This window comes from Coturnix japonica, chromosome 1 (assembly GCF_054131305.1).
Source record: "Coturnix japonica strain WE chromosome 1, WE-NBRP24, whole genome shotgun sequence".
Lineage (NCBI taxonomy): Eukaryota > Metazoa > Chordata > Aves > Galliformes > Phasianidae > Coturnix > Coturnix japonica.
The window spans coordinates 121,163,940-121,181,165 of record NC_140663.1 but is presented as its reverse complement, the minus strand read 5'-3'; the positions used below and the strand labels follow the sequence as shown (position 1 = coordinate 121,181,165).

At 44.0% G+C, this 17,226-nt stretch overlaps 1 protein-coding gene across 10 annotated transcripts in view; it reads left to right on the top strand.

The window, feature by feature from the left end:
* CRACDL (CRACD like) overlaps window positions 1-8,037 on the top strand; it is a 54,961-nt gene extending 46,924 nt beyond the window's left edge. For 8 of the 10 annotated variants that reach the window (XM_015850726.3, XM_085533267.1, XM_085533244.1 and 5 more), the window contains 3 exons: window positions 3,613-3,803; window positions 5,477-5,612; window positions 6,285-8,037. In XM_015850726.3, coding sequence (XP_015706212.1) covers window positions 3,613-3,803; window positions 5,477-5,612; window positions 6,285-6,430 — 473 coding nt within the window. In that variant the 3' untranslated portion in view covers window positions 6,431-8,037. The remainder of the gene's footprint in view (window positions 1-3,612; window positions 3,804-5,476; window positions 5,613-6,284) is intronic. The other 2 variants (XM_085533287.1, XM_085533223.1) reach the window with 1 other exon arrangement.
* Window positions 8,038-17,226: the final 9,189 nt, after the last annotated feature.

The window sequence follows — 17,226 nt, the reverse complement described above, 5'->3', positions numbered from 1 at the left end:
TTAGTGTTACCTGGACTTCTGGTTTCACAACATGAAAATTATTTGAAAAGCCCAGGTGCTTGACACCTCCCACTGTAATATCTGCCTTATGGAAAATGCTGTTGTAACAGCAGCCTCCTGAGATATCACTGAGGGATTGGGAACCCTGTTGTGCTAGGAAATGCACATCAAAACTGTAGGAGGAGGAATCCTAAATACACAAAGATAACACAGAAATGGAAGCGCAGATAGCAGTAAGACCATTACATATAGTACAGTAAATAGAACTAGAGGATGGCAGTCATTGTCAGTATTGATTGTTTGGTGGGAGCTGAGGAAGAGCAACACACAGCTCAGTCAGTGTTTACAGAAAGCCCCTGTGGTGTGACAGGGAAAATGGGACAGAACACAAAGGGTGATTTTGAATCAGGCAGACTAAGAAGTAACATCCCCAACAGAACCAAGGCAGGTGCTGCGCTCCCACTATCAAGGAAAGGCTGGTGGGTAAGTTGAGAGGGCCTTCAGAGTGAAAACTGGTATTTGTGAGGACCAGGGTATTAAAGGCAGTAGTTATCATGGATGAGGACCTGTGTGGTGGTGTGCCAGCTGTACAAGACCTTGTCTTGAAACTGAGGCCTCAACATGGGACAAAAGGGGGTGTTTGGTGGGATGGAGTTACAGGAAGAGGCTGGCCAGGCAGAGGGAGGTTTCAATGGAGAAACATCTTGGTAACACTGATAATACCTTGGGAATATTAACTGCTGTGTGGATATTCATTAAGGGATGCTTCTGAGGAACACCAGACATCACCATCACCTTCAATAGTGGCAGTCAGTCTGCTTATCGTAGCAGTGTGATCTGGGAACTGATGAAGCACGGAGCCTACATTTTCTTGGCAGTGCACTAATGGGTTTTGCCCAAATTACTTACTGCCTAAGTGGATATATGGGCATGACCTACAAACAAAGGAGATAATGTGATTGTGGATATATTAGCAGACATCGCATCAATCAATTCAGCTTTGTGGCTTTAGTTATGATGGTCTTGATGAAATTAGTCCTAATAGAGAAGACTGTTTTGTAGTCCTTGAGCTGCTACTGGTTGTCTTGGAGAAATGCGGAAAACAAGTGAAAGTAGCCTGTCTTGAAAAGGGAGGTGAGGTGTGGAAAATGGGGTAAGAGGGTGGTATATAACGCTTAAAATGAAATACTGAAAGGAGTGACTGAGCTATTTATGAATGCCCACAAGATAGCATGACATGGCATCCCCTCATGACACTCTTAGAAGTACAGTCTTGGTGAAGCTATTCATTGGGTTGGTGCAGAGCTACTGATTGTGCTGGCTATGTTTCAGTGTCATTTTAATGGTGGCCATCCTCGTTCTGGCACTATTCAGTATTTTTAAGGACATGGGTGACAGATCTAAGTGTATTTTTCTTACATTTGCAAGCTGGAAAGCCTGTAGGCACAGTGGAGAACAAGAATAGAAATCAGAGTTCTCTTGAGAAAGTGGAGACATAGTCTGAAAAGAATAATTTTATTATAGAAAAGTACAAAGTACTGCTCTGTATGTAAAAATAATCAGATGCACAGATATGAAAAGGGAAGGGGAGAGGGGAAATAAGATGATCTAGAGCTCAAAAACTAAACTTGAAATAAGAATAAGGTAATACTGCAAAAAAGCCTGATGGTAGTGACTGATGCGTACAGGAGGCAGTTTCCAAGGCACTTGAGGTAGTCCAGATTTAGGACCAAATTAGGACAGTACCTACAAAAGCACCCAGATAATATAACTTATCAGAAAAGCTAATAGATAGATAGATAGATATGGTCTAAATCTTCAAATGCACAACAGATTGTCATAAGGACAATGTGAGTAATCTGCTCACAACTGCAGTGTATAGGAAAAGAAGTTTAGATTTATATTAGAGCAAAGAAGATTTAGCTTACCTGATGGGGAAAATAATCTAGTGGAGAAAGAACAGCAAAGTCTCTGAACAGATTGTGTGGGGAGGCTGTGAGTTCTGCCCCGTCTTTGGAGGGTTTTAAGAACAGACTAGACAAATTTTGGTCAGAATACAGCTTATGTGAAATACTGCAACTCATCCTGCCTTACATCTGAAGGGGTAGACCAGATGACATTGGACATCTTTCCCAGCATTAAATTATCGTCATTTAAAATGAGACAAAATTGAAGTAAGGGCAGCCAGCAAAGAGAAGAGAATGATTATGTGAGGAACAGCTGTTGGCGTGGAAAGATGGGGGATGTGGGTGGCATGCAGAGATTCGGAGTAACTTGCCATGCAGGAAGGAGGGGAACTTTTCAGTGTCCTGGGACCCTTCTTTGTCTATGTGGTGTCTGCACAACTGGGTTTCCTGGCTTCTTTTCAGAGGTTTCCCTACAAGATCACATGAGGTAAATGTGATGGGAAATTCTCATGTCGGTTGGCCCTATATCTTCCTTTGCCCTTAAAGGAAACCTTGTTTTCTCTTTTTGTGGTTTTTAGCTGACATAGGCTTTTTAGTTATGTTTTCATGCTAACTAAATTCTGGCGCTGGGGCCACGTTCTTCTAAATTAGATCACAGCTCTCCAGAAATGTGTGCCATCTCCACAGGGTCCTGAGGCAGAGAGGCACAGCTCCATGCCAGCACAGCAGCCGAGCACATCTCTGAGCAGGATACTGAAGAGATAACAAATGTTTGTAAGGGGCAGAATTATGCATGATTTTGGGATGGGGATGCTTAACTTCAGCTCTGAAATAGCCTTCTAGAAATTTGGGAAATGTAGTGACCAGAAGTGCCCGGGAAACGTTAAGCTGTCTTTCCCTATGTTAGCACTACTGTTATTCCTCACATAAACCATGCATTGGCTCCATATTTGTTGTAAAACTGATGTTTGGGTGCAGTGTAAACCAATCCAAGCCAAAGCTTTTCTCTCAATCCAGTTCTGTCCAGTCTACAGACAAGGTTTCCCTGCACAGAGTGATTGAATATACAGCATTTCACTTCCCCATACCTCTGCATATCACTTGTTCCCTAATAGCGAATGTGAGAAAAACAGAATAGCACTTTTGACCCTTTTCTCTAGGAAATGCGATTTTTTTCTTGTCTTTCTGAAATCTCCGCTCTAGTAGAGCGTGATGAGAGCAATTGGCCCAAGCGCAGAACGTGGTGGGTGTCAGCAGTGTTAACAGTATTTCTGTGTGTTCAGGCGATGGGGGGCTGTGCCAGAGAGGCTATAAAGGTCACAGGAAGGGAGCAACCAGAATAAGGCACTGGCTGCTGCTGTATGGGAATAGGAATGGAGGGGGCATAAGGGGAGACCCTGTAAAATGGGTGGTTTCATAAAGCTTGATTGACTTTCCTGAATCTCCCCCATGTGAAGGCCGTGGCGTTGGACTCTAACTGAAAAAGGGTGAGAAGAGGTTTTCCACCAGTAGAGTGGTAATTTAGTGAAAACACGAGGACTGTGAAAACATGAGGATTGTTCTCTGGAGACCAATCTGAAAAGAGTTCCTATTTACTCAGGCTTATCACACTTCATGTGACAAATCAGCATATTGAGCAAGTGAGAGCTGAAGCTAATTACAGCTCTCTTTCAAATAACCATGCGTCTAAACAATCTGTCAACAGAGAGGAGCGTGTCTTTGGTGACTGCTGGAGACTCCAGAAGGGAGCCTGACAGTCCCGCAGAGCCAGCCTGGATCACCATCGCAAGGCAGAAGCAATGGGGAACACAGCAGGAGCTTGATGGAGATAAACCTGCCACTCCGGATACTAAATCAGATACAGAGAAACAGAGTAAAGAGAAGGAAAGAACAGAGGTACTTACAGTACAAATTTTGTTCATATTATTACATTTCCTTAATATTCCTTTAATCCGCTGCTATTTTACTACTCAGATGCCATAATGATGACAGATACTTAATGAGTATAACCATAAGCAACACAGATGCTGCTTTCATAAGTGTGTTATAGATGCAGAATTCCTTGGTTATTCACATAAGTAATTTTATATGTCCAAGAAATCCTGGAACGATGTGAGGTATGTATTTCGTAGGTGCCTGCTGCATACTTAGCAGAGGTCAGGTGTGGAATGTAGGCTAAGATAACCAAAATGCAGTACTGTATTGTACCATCTCAGAGCAATGGGATCAATGCAATACTCTCTCCACCATTTCATTGAATCCCCTATACGATCTAACACTGAATGTAGAGCCCAGTCCCAGAAGGATTTTAAAGCAACAACGTTTAAATGTTTGAGAAGTGAAACAGGATAAAAATAGCATTTGCACTTGCAGACGTTGCCAAGATATAAATTCTGTTTCTTTGTATATAACTGAAATGCACAATGTGCTGCTGTAGGATATGGGCTTCAAAGATCCTATGCAAAAAAAAAGGTGATACCGGTAGCAAGTGATCTTCCCAGGTGACAAAGCTGTGCTAGCAGAAGCACTTGGCATTAATACAGAATACTGACAAGGCTTCCCTGTTACTGGGCTGGCTCATGGAGGCAGCAGCGTGTGAGTACTGCTGCCTGTGTTGCCTCATGCACAGTAAGGGCCCAGCAGTGATGCAGGAACATGAGTGGCTTACACCAGTTTAGCATTCCCAGTGCAAATGACCTACTTTCTTGCTTAAAATGGTACTATAAGAAACCCGATTACTGTATTATATCCTGGAATAGAAAAAGATGTCTAGATGATGAAAAAAAATAGCAGTGGTTTAGATTAACAGGAAGTAAAACCTAATAAAATGTCTAGGAGAGATTGTAAACTGCAAAAATACTCAGCACTGTCATAGCAATTAAAACACAGAGAGTTTAAATGATCCCAAAGTACAGTTTCTGTGTCAAATAGGAAACTCCAGATTTTAGCTGGCAGCGTTCCCTAAAATTCATGCCATACATTTCATTTCCCTGTATCAGCGAGCAGAGAAATATGCCAAGATGCTCTTGACTGCTGTGTGTGAGGCGTGGTGCCACTGTGCTACTCCTACTCTCACACGACACCAGGCACTATCAGAGTAGTTTTTTATACTGGCAAGAGAAATCACGGGAGGATGTGTTTCATTTCCTTTTCATGGAAGTTTACCTTCAGTCCTCCAAAACTTGAATGCCCTAAGCCACAAAATTTGGGAGGTAGAAGGGAAGTGTGAGAGAGTGAGGCTGTTTGTAAATCCTATGTACGTTAGCGGAGGTTTCCAAATGGCTTGGCATATATTTTGTCTTTATAACAACTTACTAGGAGACACTGTTACAAATAAGAAGATAGACAGAGGGATAGTTTTGGTTTTTGAAACCAAGTATTATGGATGCTAATGTGAAACCCATAGAGCTCTCTGAACAGGTGTCAATTCCAGTGAGAGGAGTGAACCAGTGTGTGATCAGTCTGTGTGACCCTTAGATCATGACAGGCATCAAATCCACTCCTTTTGCTCATATTCTTCCAGGCTGGTCTTATTTATTGACTGTGTTATTAACCTTCTATGTACCTAGGTGTCAGTGAAACAGCAATGGAACAAACAGTCACACTTAGCACCTAAAATCACTTCTGAAGAACAGAGGAAGGAGTCAAAGTCTGAAGCAAAAGAGCTGCTGACAAGAACTGATTCACTGTCACATTTTGTCTCTGGTAGGAAAGAAAATGCTTAAAATGTATTGCTCTTACCTTGAAACCTTGTCTTAAGAAATCCTGTTTGAGCGTACTGGAGAAGGAGTAGGGGTTAGATCCTAATTCCTTCCCTGGTCCCAAATCACCTAGGGCAAATTGTTTTCTCAGCACTCATAGCTGGAGATTTATGGTGCTGCATTCTGCTTTGATTACACTGTAGTCACAACTAGTGTTGAAAGAAACGTGAATCAGCAATGCCAGATCATTTCACAGGATCGGGTCCCACATGTAAAAGGTAAAATGCATGCAGAACTATTTTCAACAGCGTTCAGTTTCCGTGGGGTTCCCTAAGCACACAAGAACCACCTGTCTGCCCATCAGTGGGTTGAAGGCTGGGAGGAAGGCTGAAATGAGTGCTCTTGTTTGGCCTAGGTGTGAACTCAGGGCATGGCAAAGAATCGAGGTCTTCTTACTGCTTTTTATAAGTTTAGGAACCAAGATATATTAGTCTTAAAAAATGTATTCTTGTGTTGCTGTTAGTGGTTATTGCCTCCATAATGTATCATAGGAGTTTTGATGTGAAATGCAAAGATTTTCTGCTGAAGAGCAAGACTCAGCAAATTTTTAATGAAAGGGTAGAATGTAGAGCTGCACAGCAAGCTGGTGTGAAATGCACCTCTGTTTTATTCACAGTAGCTCAGTCACCGGCATCAGGAGATAAAGATGAAATCAGCCACTTGAAGAAAGCCAGTACTGCTGCACCAGACCAGCCGTCATGGATGGAACTTGCCAAAAAGAAGTCTCAAGCTTGGAGTGACATGCCCCAGATTATAAAATAGAATAATGCAGATGAATAACATCGTTTATAAATAAGTCAGCTACTTAATTGAACTTCTACAGACCAACTAGTCACAGTGAAGGTTATCTCTGATACGCGAGAAGGCTCTTACTTACTATACAGCTGTGGAGAAAGCGTGCAATAGGTGCAGTCAAAAAGTTTACCTTAAGCAATTGTAGCAATCAGGATTGCAATGGCAATAGATGACTTAAATTATGCTGAGAACATTCTTGCACTTTGGAAAACAAAATTTCTGCTTTACATATTTCCTGTGTTTTCTTCCTTCAAGGATGTTTTCATCAAAAGAGTATCTTTGCTAAACTTCGCTGAGTTTCAGTTGTTGCTGTTCTGTTTGATGTAATTTTTTCTCCGTTTACATTTATAAACCGTGCACTACCATTCTGGTTCTGTTGCTGAGTGTCACTGGGATTGCCTTACACCTTTCCTATCACACTGTAGAAGCGTCCATGAATGGCTTCTAGTGAGCGCTCTGCTAAAGTGTGCTGCTTGGACTCTGTTTGATGAGCTGAACCAGGTGGTCCAGCCTCTGATTGTAGGTTACATTTCACGAGGCACAGCAAATAATTTATGCATGACCATGAATAAAAATTGCTCAGGTTCTTCTGTGAGCAGCCTTGGTTGCATGATATTTGCTAGAAGGTGAGCAGTAAGGAAATAGGACTGAAGTCGGAAGCTCATGGCAATTACTTTTCAACCTGAATTTATCTGCAACTATCTTACTCTTTATGTGACATCGTCATTCTCAATTAGGAGCACAGTGTTAGCAGCAATGGACAGTTTTGCAAGCTAACAATAAGTCCCGATGGGGAATTTCCTGGAAACTTAATGCCTGGGAATTAATGCTAAGGAAACTTAGCAGTGGCTAAGGCAAACATTTCTGTGTGTGTGTGTGTGTGTGTGTGTGTATGTGTGAAATATTGCCTTAATGCTTCACTCCCTAGGTTTATTTATGTATATATTTGTGATTTTGTTTCTCTCTCAGAAAAATATATATGTGTATATATATATATATATATATATATATATATATATATATATATATATGTATATTTATAGGGAGACCTTAGGAAATGTCGGATTTCCTAAGAAACACATCTGCAGTTTGGAAGTTTTGTTGTGTTGTCTTCTCTAAGGAGGTGGGGAGTAAAAGCTGGCCTAATGAGTATCTCATTTTGCAACAAACAGCTCATTGGAACATGTGAATATCCAAGGCACTGTGGTGGATTCACCCTGATGGACAACAAAACACCAACACAGCCACTACCCACCATGGGACCCACCTTTCAGGCACTGTTCCACATGGCTCTCCAATGGGCAGCAGCTCCGCCAGCCCTCCCACTCCAACACAAGCTGTTCTCTATGGGCTGTAGCTCTGGCCTGGGGCTGCTCTTCCAGCTTTGTTTTGTATCCAGGTGATACTGCAGGACAAGCAGAAGAAATAGGTACATTTTTCAGATATCACTAACAAGATTTTAACTCTCTCTGTAATAATTTTTTAGCATATAGTGTTATTTTAACATATGTTGTTACTGTGTTGTAGCAATCTTGAAAACATGGTTTCTGTATTAAAGGAGTATTCTCTAGTTATTGCCGTGTCCCTACCCATATCCTGTGCAAAGGGGGTGACGTCTTCAGGAAATGCAGTGACAAATGCAGTCTGTCTCCTTGCAGTCCTTGTTTAATGTCATTAAATTGCTGAATCGTGACTGAGCTTTTGGAGCATGACCTGTGCAGCTGCATGGGGAAGCATGGGAACCCATTGGACCATCTCCCGTTTTGACAGACTGACACTCAAGAATAGCAGAGAAGCAAGGTGGAGGTCTGCTGGCATGACATGTACAGTCCCAAGGGAAAAAAACAACCACCAGGTGCCCTGCTCCTTGTGTGGCAGTTCAGCTCCAAACAGGAGACTGGAAGCACCAGTGATGTAGATGATTTCAGGGTGCAGCTAGATGAACCAGCAGAAGATGAAACCCAACAAGAGTTGCTCAGTATGAAAGCCAAGGTTGTGGTCTCAGTGATTGCCACTGGCCTTGGCCTGTGCTGTTGCCATGGGCCTTCGGAGGCAGCAGCTGGAGGACTCATCATTGGCACAGAATCCTGCCACAGGAACCAGCCTTTGGGAAAGACCCTGGGCTCTCTGGACCTCTCACCTTATGGGCTTTTGTTTTCTCACAGCATCATTCTGCACACATGGAATCACAGAATTATAATGGCCTGGGTTGCAAAGGACCACAGTGACCATATGGTTTCAACCCCCTGCTATGTGCAGGGCCACCAACCAGCAGCCCAGGCTGCCCAGAGCCACATCCAGCCTGGCCTTGAATGCCTCCAGGGATGGGGCATCCACAACCTCCCTGGGCAACCTGTTCCAGTGTGTCTCCACCCTCTGTGTGAAAAACTTCCTCCTAATATCTAACCTAAACCTCCCCTCTATTTTTTTCATTCTAAAATTTTCATTCTAAAGGGCCCTGATACAGTCCTAATACAGCTGTGCTGTTAACAGGTAAGCAGATTGTAGGCTTGGAGTCAGTGTATTTTGCTTGTTTGTGGCCAAACACAAATGTATTTTTCTTCCCTGTGTGAAAAGTGATTTCTGGTTAACAATTTGCACCATTGGAAAAGCCTTTCAGATCTGATCAGCTTTCCTGGGGACATCACTGTGCGTTTCCAGCTGGGAAGCAGTATGACTGACCCAGGCTGATCCATTTTGCTCAGGCAGCTGCAATCTGCATCGCTGGTATAGAACTTGTAACACTAACATGAAATGTAAAAAGAAATGATAATTTATATCATTACAAATTATTATAAGTTATAATTATTATTAACAAATTATGACTAAATGATTTTTAATGTACAGCAAATCATCATACATTTTTCAAGCTGAAATAGCCCTCCGGCCTTTGCTTTGATACAGTGCTTTGTGCTGTGTTGCTTGTGACTGTAAAAACATTTACTAAATGTATTTCCTTTTTTTTAAAGATGAAGAGGAGGAATATCAAATCTTGTCAGGAAATATCCGGCAGCAGCCTAGCAAGGAGCCTGCTGTAATTGTGCAATGCCATTAATTCCCTCTTAGTCTAGAGGAGTGCAGTAAACTTGCCAAAAGGTTTGCTTCGTACATGTGATGAGCACTCTGCTGCTGGTAACAATGGTGTGATTATTGGGCCTGGTGTTTGTGGTTAGCAGATCACTTTTGTGCTGTTCTGGAGGCAAAGGCAAAGAAACGATCTGTGAGTGCTGGTCAGCGCTTTGTGGCTCATGAATCAATACCAACTGAAAGGCCTTGTGGAGTATCACACTCCCAGATAGTTCTCTGCCTTCTGTTACTCTTCAAAGCTTCCTCCCAGCGTGGCACATTTCCACAAGGTCCATTCAGATCTTCTTTTGTGATACCTTGGAGTGCCTTTGCTTCCCCCGCAGATCCCAGTTCTCAGTGTGCTGGCTGTGTTCCCAGAAGGAAGCCCTCCTGGCTCACCTATCCCAGCTGAAAAGGAGGTCACTCACGAAAGCGCTGACCTCCCTCCCTCTCTGGGATCCCAGACGTCTCTCAAGAGCTGTTAGAGGTGCAGCTCATTCTGCACTAAAGTGTCGAAGCAAAGCGATGGATTTTGCTTCCTTCCACCTCTCACACCTTTGCAGACTGTGCTTTCAGTGATTTCTTTCTGTTAGTGTGCAAGGCTCCCTTTATTTACCTGTTGGCATCTGAAAGGGCACATGTTGCAGACTCACAGTCCCACTGAAGCCTGTTCTGCTGTCTTAAAGGATTCTGAACCAGCTGTGATGACATATGAGGTCCTCCTCATTCCCCACAGCAAGAAATATCCATTTTCCCCCAAATATAGTTTGACTTCTGAAGTTGAGAATGGGCAATTGGTATTTTCCTAACTGCTTCCTCTTCCTCCTCTGTGGCTTTCCTCTTGTTCTCCCCAAGCAGGAGGTATCCTGAAGGCTGGCTGCCTTCCTTTGAATTCAGGCACTGAGCACTGAGCTCCTTCTAGCAGCAGCAAGCAGGACAGTGGCCGCCCGGGGCAGCAGCTGTGAGTCACTTCTGATGGCGGCTCATGCAGTCAGCTGCTCTCCAGAGAGACACTGAGCTTCAGAATTGCCTCTTCACGCCACGCTTTCCCTTTAGATGTCTCAATTACATTGAGGATATAATTTATCTTACCTTGTGATTGTGGAGAGGAGATGTGGGCAGGCAGTTTTTGCCTTGACCTACTTCATATGAGCAGTGAAGATCGCAGAGCTCTGCTGTGCTGAGGAAAATGGCAGCAGCCCCCACCAGAACTCACTTGTGTGGGCTTACGCTGCCATGTGGGGGGGCAGAGGGTGCATATCCGAGGGGATAATGAACCCATGGTGGCTTTCCCACTTGTTTTTCCCCTTTACACAGGTAGCTCCTCACCTCTGCCCACACAAGCCAGCCCCACTTGGACACGGCCACTGGCACCATGCTGCAAAGCCGCAGTGTGCAGGCTGGGCCTCAGGTGCTGCAACAAGGACAGGGGGAGGAGAAGAGGTGGTTTCCTTGGCTGCTTTTATGCAGATTGATGTACAAAATTGAGTCTCTTAACTACATGGGATTGGTTTGAGCAATTTGGAGTCCTCGTTAGAAAGTAGTATGTGAGCTTGGGAGAGCATAGGAGGACACACGCTTAATTTCCTGTGTAATGTTATTGAAATACCACTAAAGTTGTATTTAAAGGGAACATAAATCTCCATCTTGCCTCAATAAAATGAACTTTGAATTTTATGCTTCCTTTAAATGCAAGTGGAAAAGTTCCACTTGTTAAAATATCTTATTTTAGAGGAGAACGCTCGGCTCCTAGGACATAACAGATTTTTCCTCCCTGCTTAATGGCTGAATACGCCTTTAAAAGGAAACAATTTCTGCTTCCAAATCCTGCTTTTCCCTTGAGCAGTTGAGGGCAACCTGGAGGTTGGGCACAGCAACTGTTCTGAACAGCCAGAGTACATGACCTGACAACCAGCGAGCTGCTCTGCTGGCACCCAGTCACACAGCGGCCTTCAGCTGACCCTGAAAGGTTACTCTCAGACAGAGGTCTCACCTCCGTGGGCTCAGTACAGTCAAATGAGTCCATTCAAAACAATACGTATTGATTAAGGAGTGAATTAATGCATCGAATTCTGGCTCCCTGATCGCTCTGAGGTATGGTGCCTGATCTGCTGTGCTTTTAATGGTGTTGTACTCAGATGCTCGTAGGAGTTGCTGTGGGTGTTTGCCATGCTCGGGGACCTACCTTAGAGCAGCATGTTTTGATTACTGCATCTTGATGTCATTACTTGTCTCTTTCTGGCTAATTCATTTTATGAGCCTTCCCTGCTGTTAATAAACATAGCGGTGTTTAATTATTGAGACATTTCATAAGAATGTTTTTGAGCCAGAGACAAGTTTTATGTTCTGACTAAATAATTAAACATTATGCAAACGCTAACAACCCCAGCATTCCAGTTATGTAAAACAATACTTGGATGATGGCCTTGTTTGCACACTGAGTTAGCGTTGTCGGGCTGCAGTGAGTGGCAGACAGAAGTATAATTCTGATTTAAAAACATAAACAGGTTCTGATGAAACGGGAGAAACACAGGGGCCAGCATAGGGACACACTGTGTAGGGAAGGTGGGACATGTCTCCTGGAGGAGCCTGGAGCATCCCAGCCCTGGGCTGACCCTGCAGCTGGAAGCCCATCCTAAATGCACATGGAAGGGGCAAGAAACACAGCTTGCACCATGAGAGAGAAGGGACTGAAAGCCATTGCTTGCCATCAACCCGCTCACCTGAGCCTGCCATGATGCTCTCCACTCTCTCCTTGTGCTTTCCCCCATTCAGCTCTGGCAGTCAGGGACAAAATCCAGCCCCTTACAATTTTAAGGCTTAATTGCCCGTAAACAGGTTTGCAGTGAGATGCGTCATCCTGCAGCCTGCCTTTGAACACGCTGCTACATATATGCCATAATTCTATAACCGAGGGTTAAGGTGTAATCACTCGAAAACACAAAGGACTGTCTCCGTGTCAGCACATTGCTGTTATTCCTGTCCAGAAACAAAGCGCTAGTATTTGCATGGCATGGAATATGCTATGACACAGCTACAGCGGTTATCAGACGTGTCATCTCTAACATGTTACGAACTTCAGAAAGAGTTTGGTAATTGCTCCCTGGGCTCTGGCTGCCAGGCGCACGTCTGGCTGTGATGGGTGCCCGTTCTGACCCTGTCCCATGTGCTCTCATTACCTGTGCGTCTGGTGGGAGGAATTAGCATCTGCCCACACGGTTGTACGACATGTGGCATCGTGCTGGGAGCTGTCATTCCGAGAAGTACCTTGTCGGTATAAAATACAATATCAACAGATTGCTCTTAAACTGCTGTTTTTCCTTTGTGTGCTGGGAGAGTAATTTGCATGTGATTGAGAGAGAGAGCTGAGCACCTCGTTTGCAGGTGGAGATGGGAAACTTGAAGCGTCTTTTGAATCTGCAAGAAAGGAATACATGACTTTTCTTAAAGATGTGTATCCTTGGTGTCCCTCCTATGGGATGGAGCTGCCTGGTAACCCCAGAGTTCCTCAGCTATTATTGTCACTTCTGTTGCTGGCTGGTGCTGCAGCAGTGCAGGTTATTCCAGATGCTCAGGTAGAGTTCCTGTTTGAGGTTCATTTATCTCTCTCCTAAAACCTTGCTCGAATAGGTCCTCAGAGGTAAGAAATTGCACTCATTACTTCTAAATGCCATGAAGAATGCTCCTGTCCTATCTAGGTTTTCCTCGCCATCCACTATCTTCCCACTGCCGCTGGGATACCCACCAGTTCATTTGTTGGGGAAGAGATGGGATTCTAAATTGGCAGAAAAATAACTCTCTAATACAAGAAACATCACTAACGCCTTTAAGGCCAGTCAGAGTGAGTTAATATAGCCCAGATTCCTGCTGTGATAGGGCAAGGAACGAGATCTTTTCATTACAGCAGAGCACCAGCTCTGTTGAAGTTGAGAGCAGCTTTGATAATTGTTTTCAGTACTCCTGAGCTTACACGCTCACAGGGTTTGCCTTGACACTCGCTGTGTCTTGGGGACACAAGTTAAGGTGCCTCAGACTCGCTACAGGTAATTTGAGCAAGTAACTGGGGAGCTGGTGGGCAGCATGTGATGGGAGAGGCCGTGCTGCTTGGTCACTGGGCTGCAGCTCTTGGACTGTGGCTGCAGCAGATGCTTGTGAGCCCAAGCCTTCACTTCAGTAGCTTCCAAAGACCAAATGTCCTGCTTCTGAGGTTTGCCTTGAAATGAAAGCTAGCATTTCAGAACGCTTCAAAATCCACTTAGAACTTGGCTTCGGAAGTATTGACAAGGAAATTCATGTTCAACAGGCAGGAGACAAAAAGCCCCCTAAACCTTACTAATTATTAGGGATGTGTCTAGGATTTGAGCTTCTTACTCATATCTGATGTGATAAGGCTTGAAAAGCTACGGGGTCATGCTTTGTCAAGTCACTTGTCACCTTCTTCCTGTCATTTTGGTGTGAGTTTAAGATTTTCTGGTTGTTCTTCATGCTTTTTGGTAAAGGACTTCAAAGGCAAAGCAGTCAGGGAAGCAAGGGGAGTGGTTTGGGATCAGAGTGGAAGGTGGTGGGGATAAGGAAAGCCCAAGAGCAAGGGCTGTACCTCAGCAATGCTGACTTGAATGTTGCCAGGCCACAGCTGATGACTGCAGATAGAACAAATGCTCACCCAGCCATTGCATCAGATCCCACATCCACAGATATTTCTGAGAATTGGGTTTCCAAGAATGAGTGTCACACAGCTAATGTGCTCACAGAGAGGCAGCCTGCTCTGTCCTTGTACACAAGCCCATCTATCACTTTGCTGCTGGTTTACCAGCATCCCATCCATCTTCTGCTGGGAGACGGCATTTTTATGCCCCATCCTGCACCATCTCTAGCAGCAGAAAATGTGCAGTCTCATCCTTCCCCTAATGGTGAGAGCAGCAGAAAGCTCGTCGTCCCAGAGATGGATTTGAGCCAATGGTTTGGTGCCGGGTTTTGGGCTCTTAACATCTGGTTCTAACAAAGTGAGTTGAGCCATGTCCTATATAATGTGGCCTTCCAGTTGGAAGGAGGATTGGTGATGAGGAGCAGGCTTGGACCAGGCAACAAGAGATGTGAGACAAAGAAAACAAAGCAAAAACGAAAGCGCAGCCAGCCCACACTTTGGCAGGGGAGCCTGTGTCAGAAGCCTGGAGTATATGGTTTTAGTCTGTGCTTCTTGGCAATCAGAAGTTTAGATTTGTACTGCTTTTCCACATTTTAGCTCAGGTTTTACATATCCCTACATCTTTGGAGAATACACAAGTCCCTTAACTGTGCGTCATTCAAGTGGCCATTTGGGCTACTTGAGCTAGGAAGCGTTTACAGCTTGTAATAACTCTGCTCAAAATAAAACTGAAAGAGGTATATCTGAGTCAGTCTCTCTCAAAGCTTCATCTGACAATGTGACAATGGACCAGATTTGGAGGGACCTTTCTAAAATACCTTACTTTGCCTATGAAAGACGTCTTGGATTCCTTCCCAGTGCTGCTTGGACCTGTATTGATTTTTGCTAGGAAAGAGTAACTTCAGAAATGTCTGCATGCAGAGGGCCTGATTCAGTCTTCCCTTTAGCTGCAGTTTCCCTTCCATCAGTGGGCCAAACATAAGTCTCCCCAAGGTAAGTGAGAGGAGGCAACTTTTCAATGCCATGCCTATAAAGACGATGTCCAATGCACAAAGTCTAGCTCTCACATATTTCCCAGAAACCTTATTATTTAATTCCTAATATGATTTCCTCTAACTTGAACTCTCTCTTCAGGACTAACTGTATCTGACTGCTCTTAACTTAGGTGTCAGCTACTGTACTAGATGCTAGATATTCAAGACCCGCCTGCACGCCTACCTGTGTGACGTGGTGTAGGGAACCTGCTTTGGCAGGGGGGTTGGACTCGATGATCTCTAGAGGTCCCTTCCAACCCCTACAGTTCTGTGATTCTGTGATCAGCAATATGGGCACAATAAGAACTTCAAGACTTCCAGGTTTATATTTACGTATTAGCAAGAACACGTTTGAAGGCTTCTACCTTCAGAAGGAGATGAATAAAAGTAAATTCTCATCACCAGATGTGGCAGAAGAATTTGCAGCTTAGAGAATGTTACCGCCACAGTGAGTGAAATGATGCTGTGAGGGTGAGGGAAGAGAAACACAAGTTTGGAGACACAGCTCTGTTTCCACCACCTGAAGACAACACAAAGAAGTTATGTGCTCTCCTCCTTGTCAGTTCGCCCACTGCAAAGGTGGACAAATAACTTACCTACAGGAGAGGAATCCTGATGTTTCCACAGGGCACTGTCACATCTGACTTCTTAGAGAGAAAGGTCTGTGATGAGCAGCGTGTGAGAGAAGATTAGTTCAGAATGTAGTCACAGAAATGGCAGAGTAAAGGTTAACTAAATAGAGCTCTTTTTTTTGTTTGTTTCGCTACTGAGCATCTGCCTCTACCATCGTTTTAATGTAATTTTCTATATCCGTTTATTTGTTGAGCATTAGCATCACAATGGATACTACACAAGCCTCATGTTTCTAGATGAGCCATACATCTAGCAGCTCTGTGTATAAAAGAATCTCACGATACTACAGAATTAAGATCCTTTATTGCAAGCTAGTTCAGTCACCAAAGCACTCGCCCGCTTTGGTTTATGCCTATTAAAAAATAACGAGATCTAAATCTGTATGAGCACCAAAAGTGTGAGGTGGGAAAACCCTTCTGTATTGTTACGCTCCCGCTGTTGCATCAAGTCACCCAGAGGGGCCGCCCCTGCTGCTGCTTCCCCACTGCTCAGTCAGATACATTTGAGGTTCTCTTATTGTCCACGTGGCAAAGTGCCCAGCAGAACTGGTTTCACTGGGCTGGGAGCTCCATTGGTGTGCAGCAGGAAAGATTCAGTAGTGATGGGTGTACAGCTGGAAAAGGCAAAACTGGTGTGAGATGGAGGGAGAAGCGCTGAGAGTCAGAAGGTGTCAGCCCTGTTTAATAAGGTTAGTGCTAGACTGACAATAAATCCTGCCTCTGAGACAGGATTCAATTATCAGCCAGTAGACGCAGACAATTTCCAGACTGCCATTCCTCAGCCAGGCAACTGTTAAGGCTTTTGCAGCCCACGGTCAAGCACCTTTACCTTTGTGCATCTTTCCTAATGGCCAGAGAAAGCCAGAGTATTAATGGCGAGAAATGCAGAAACAACAACATGTTCATACTTCTGAACGAGTCAGGAAACATGCTGGATAAAAAGAACTCAGAATTTGATGAATACTAATAATAGTGCAGCCCTACAAGTGAATTATGACCAGGTGGGCCAGCAAGAATCACTGCAGTGTATGTGAAATGACAGCAGGCCCAGAGCATCCTCACCAACTTTACTTTACTCTGGAATTTATTGCTATAGTTGGTCAGATGAGAGCACTGTTCATGGTTTTTTCCCCTCTCCTGCACCCTGCCTTCCTTATTATGAAGCTGACTCCAGGAGCAGATGTCGGATGAACTGAGAAAATAACCACATTAACACTTACTCTGTTGTTTGCAGAAGTTAATAGTTAATTGGATACTGTCAAGGTCCAGTTGGTAAACCCTCCTAAGTGCAAATGTTCAATCAGTGGAAGAGCAAAGAGTAGGAAGCATAAGATAGTCCTCCTCAAACAAATGCCATTAAACTCATCTTGTAACACGTTCTTTCCT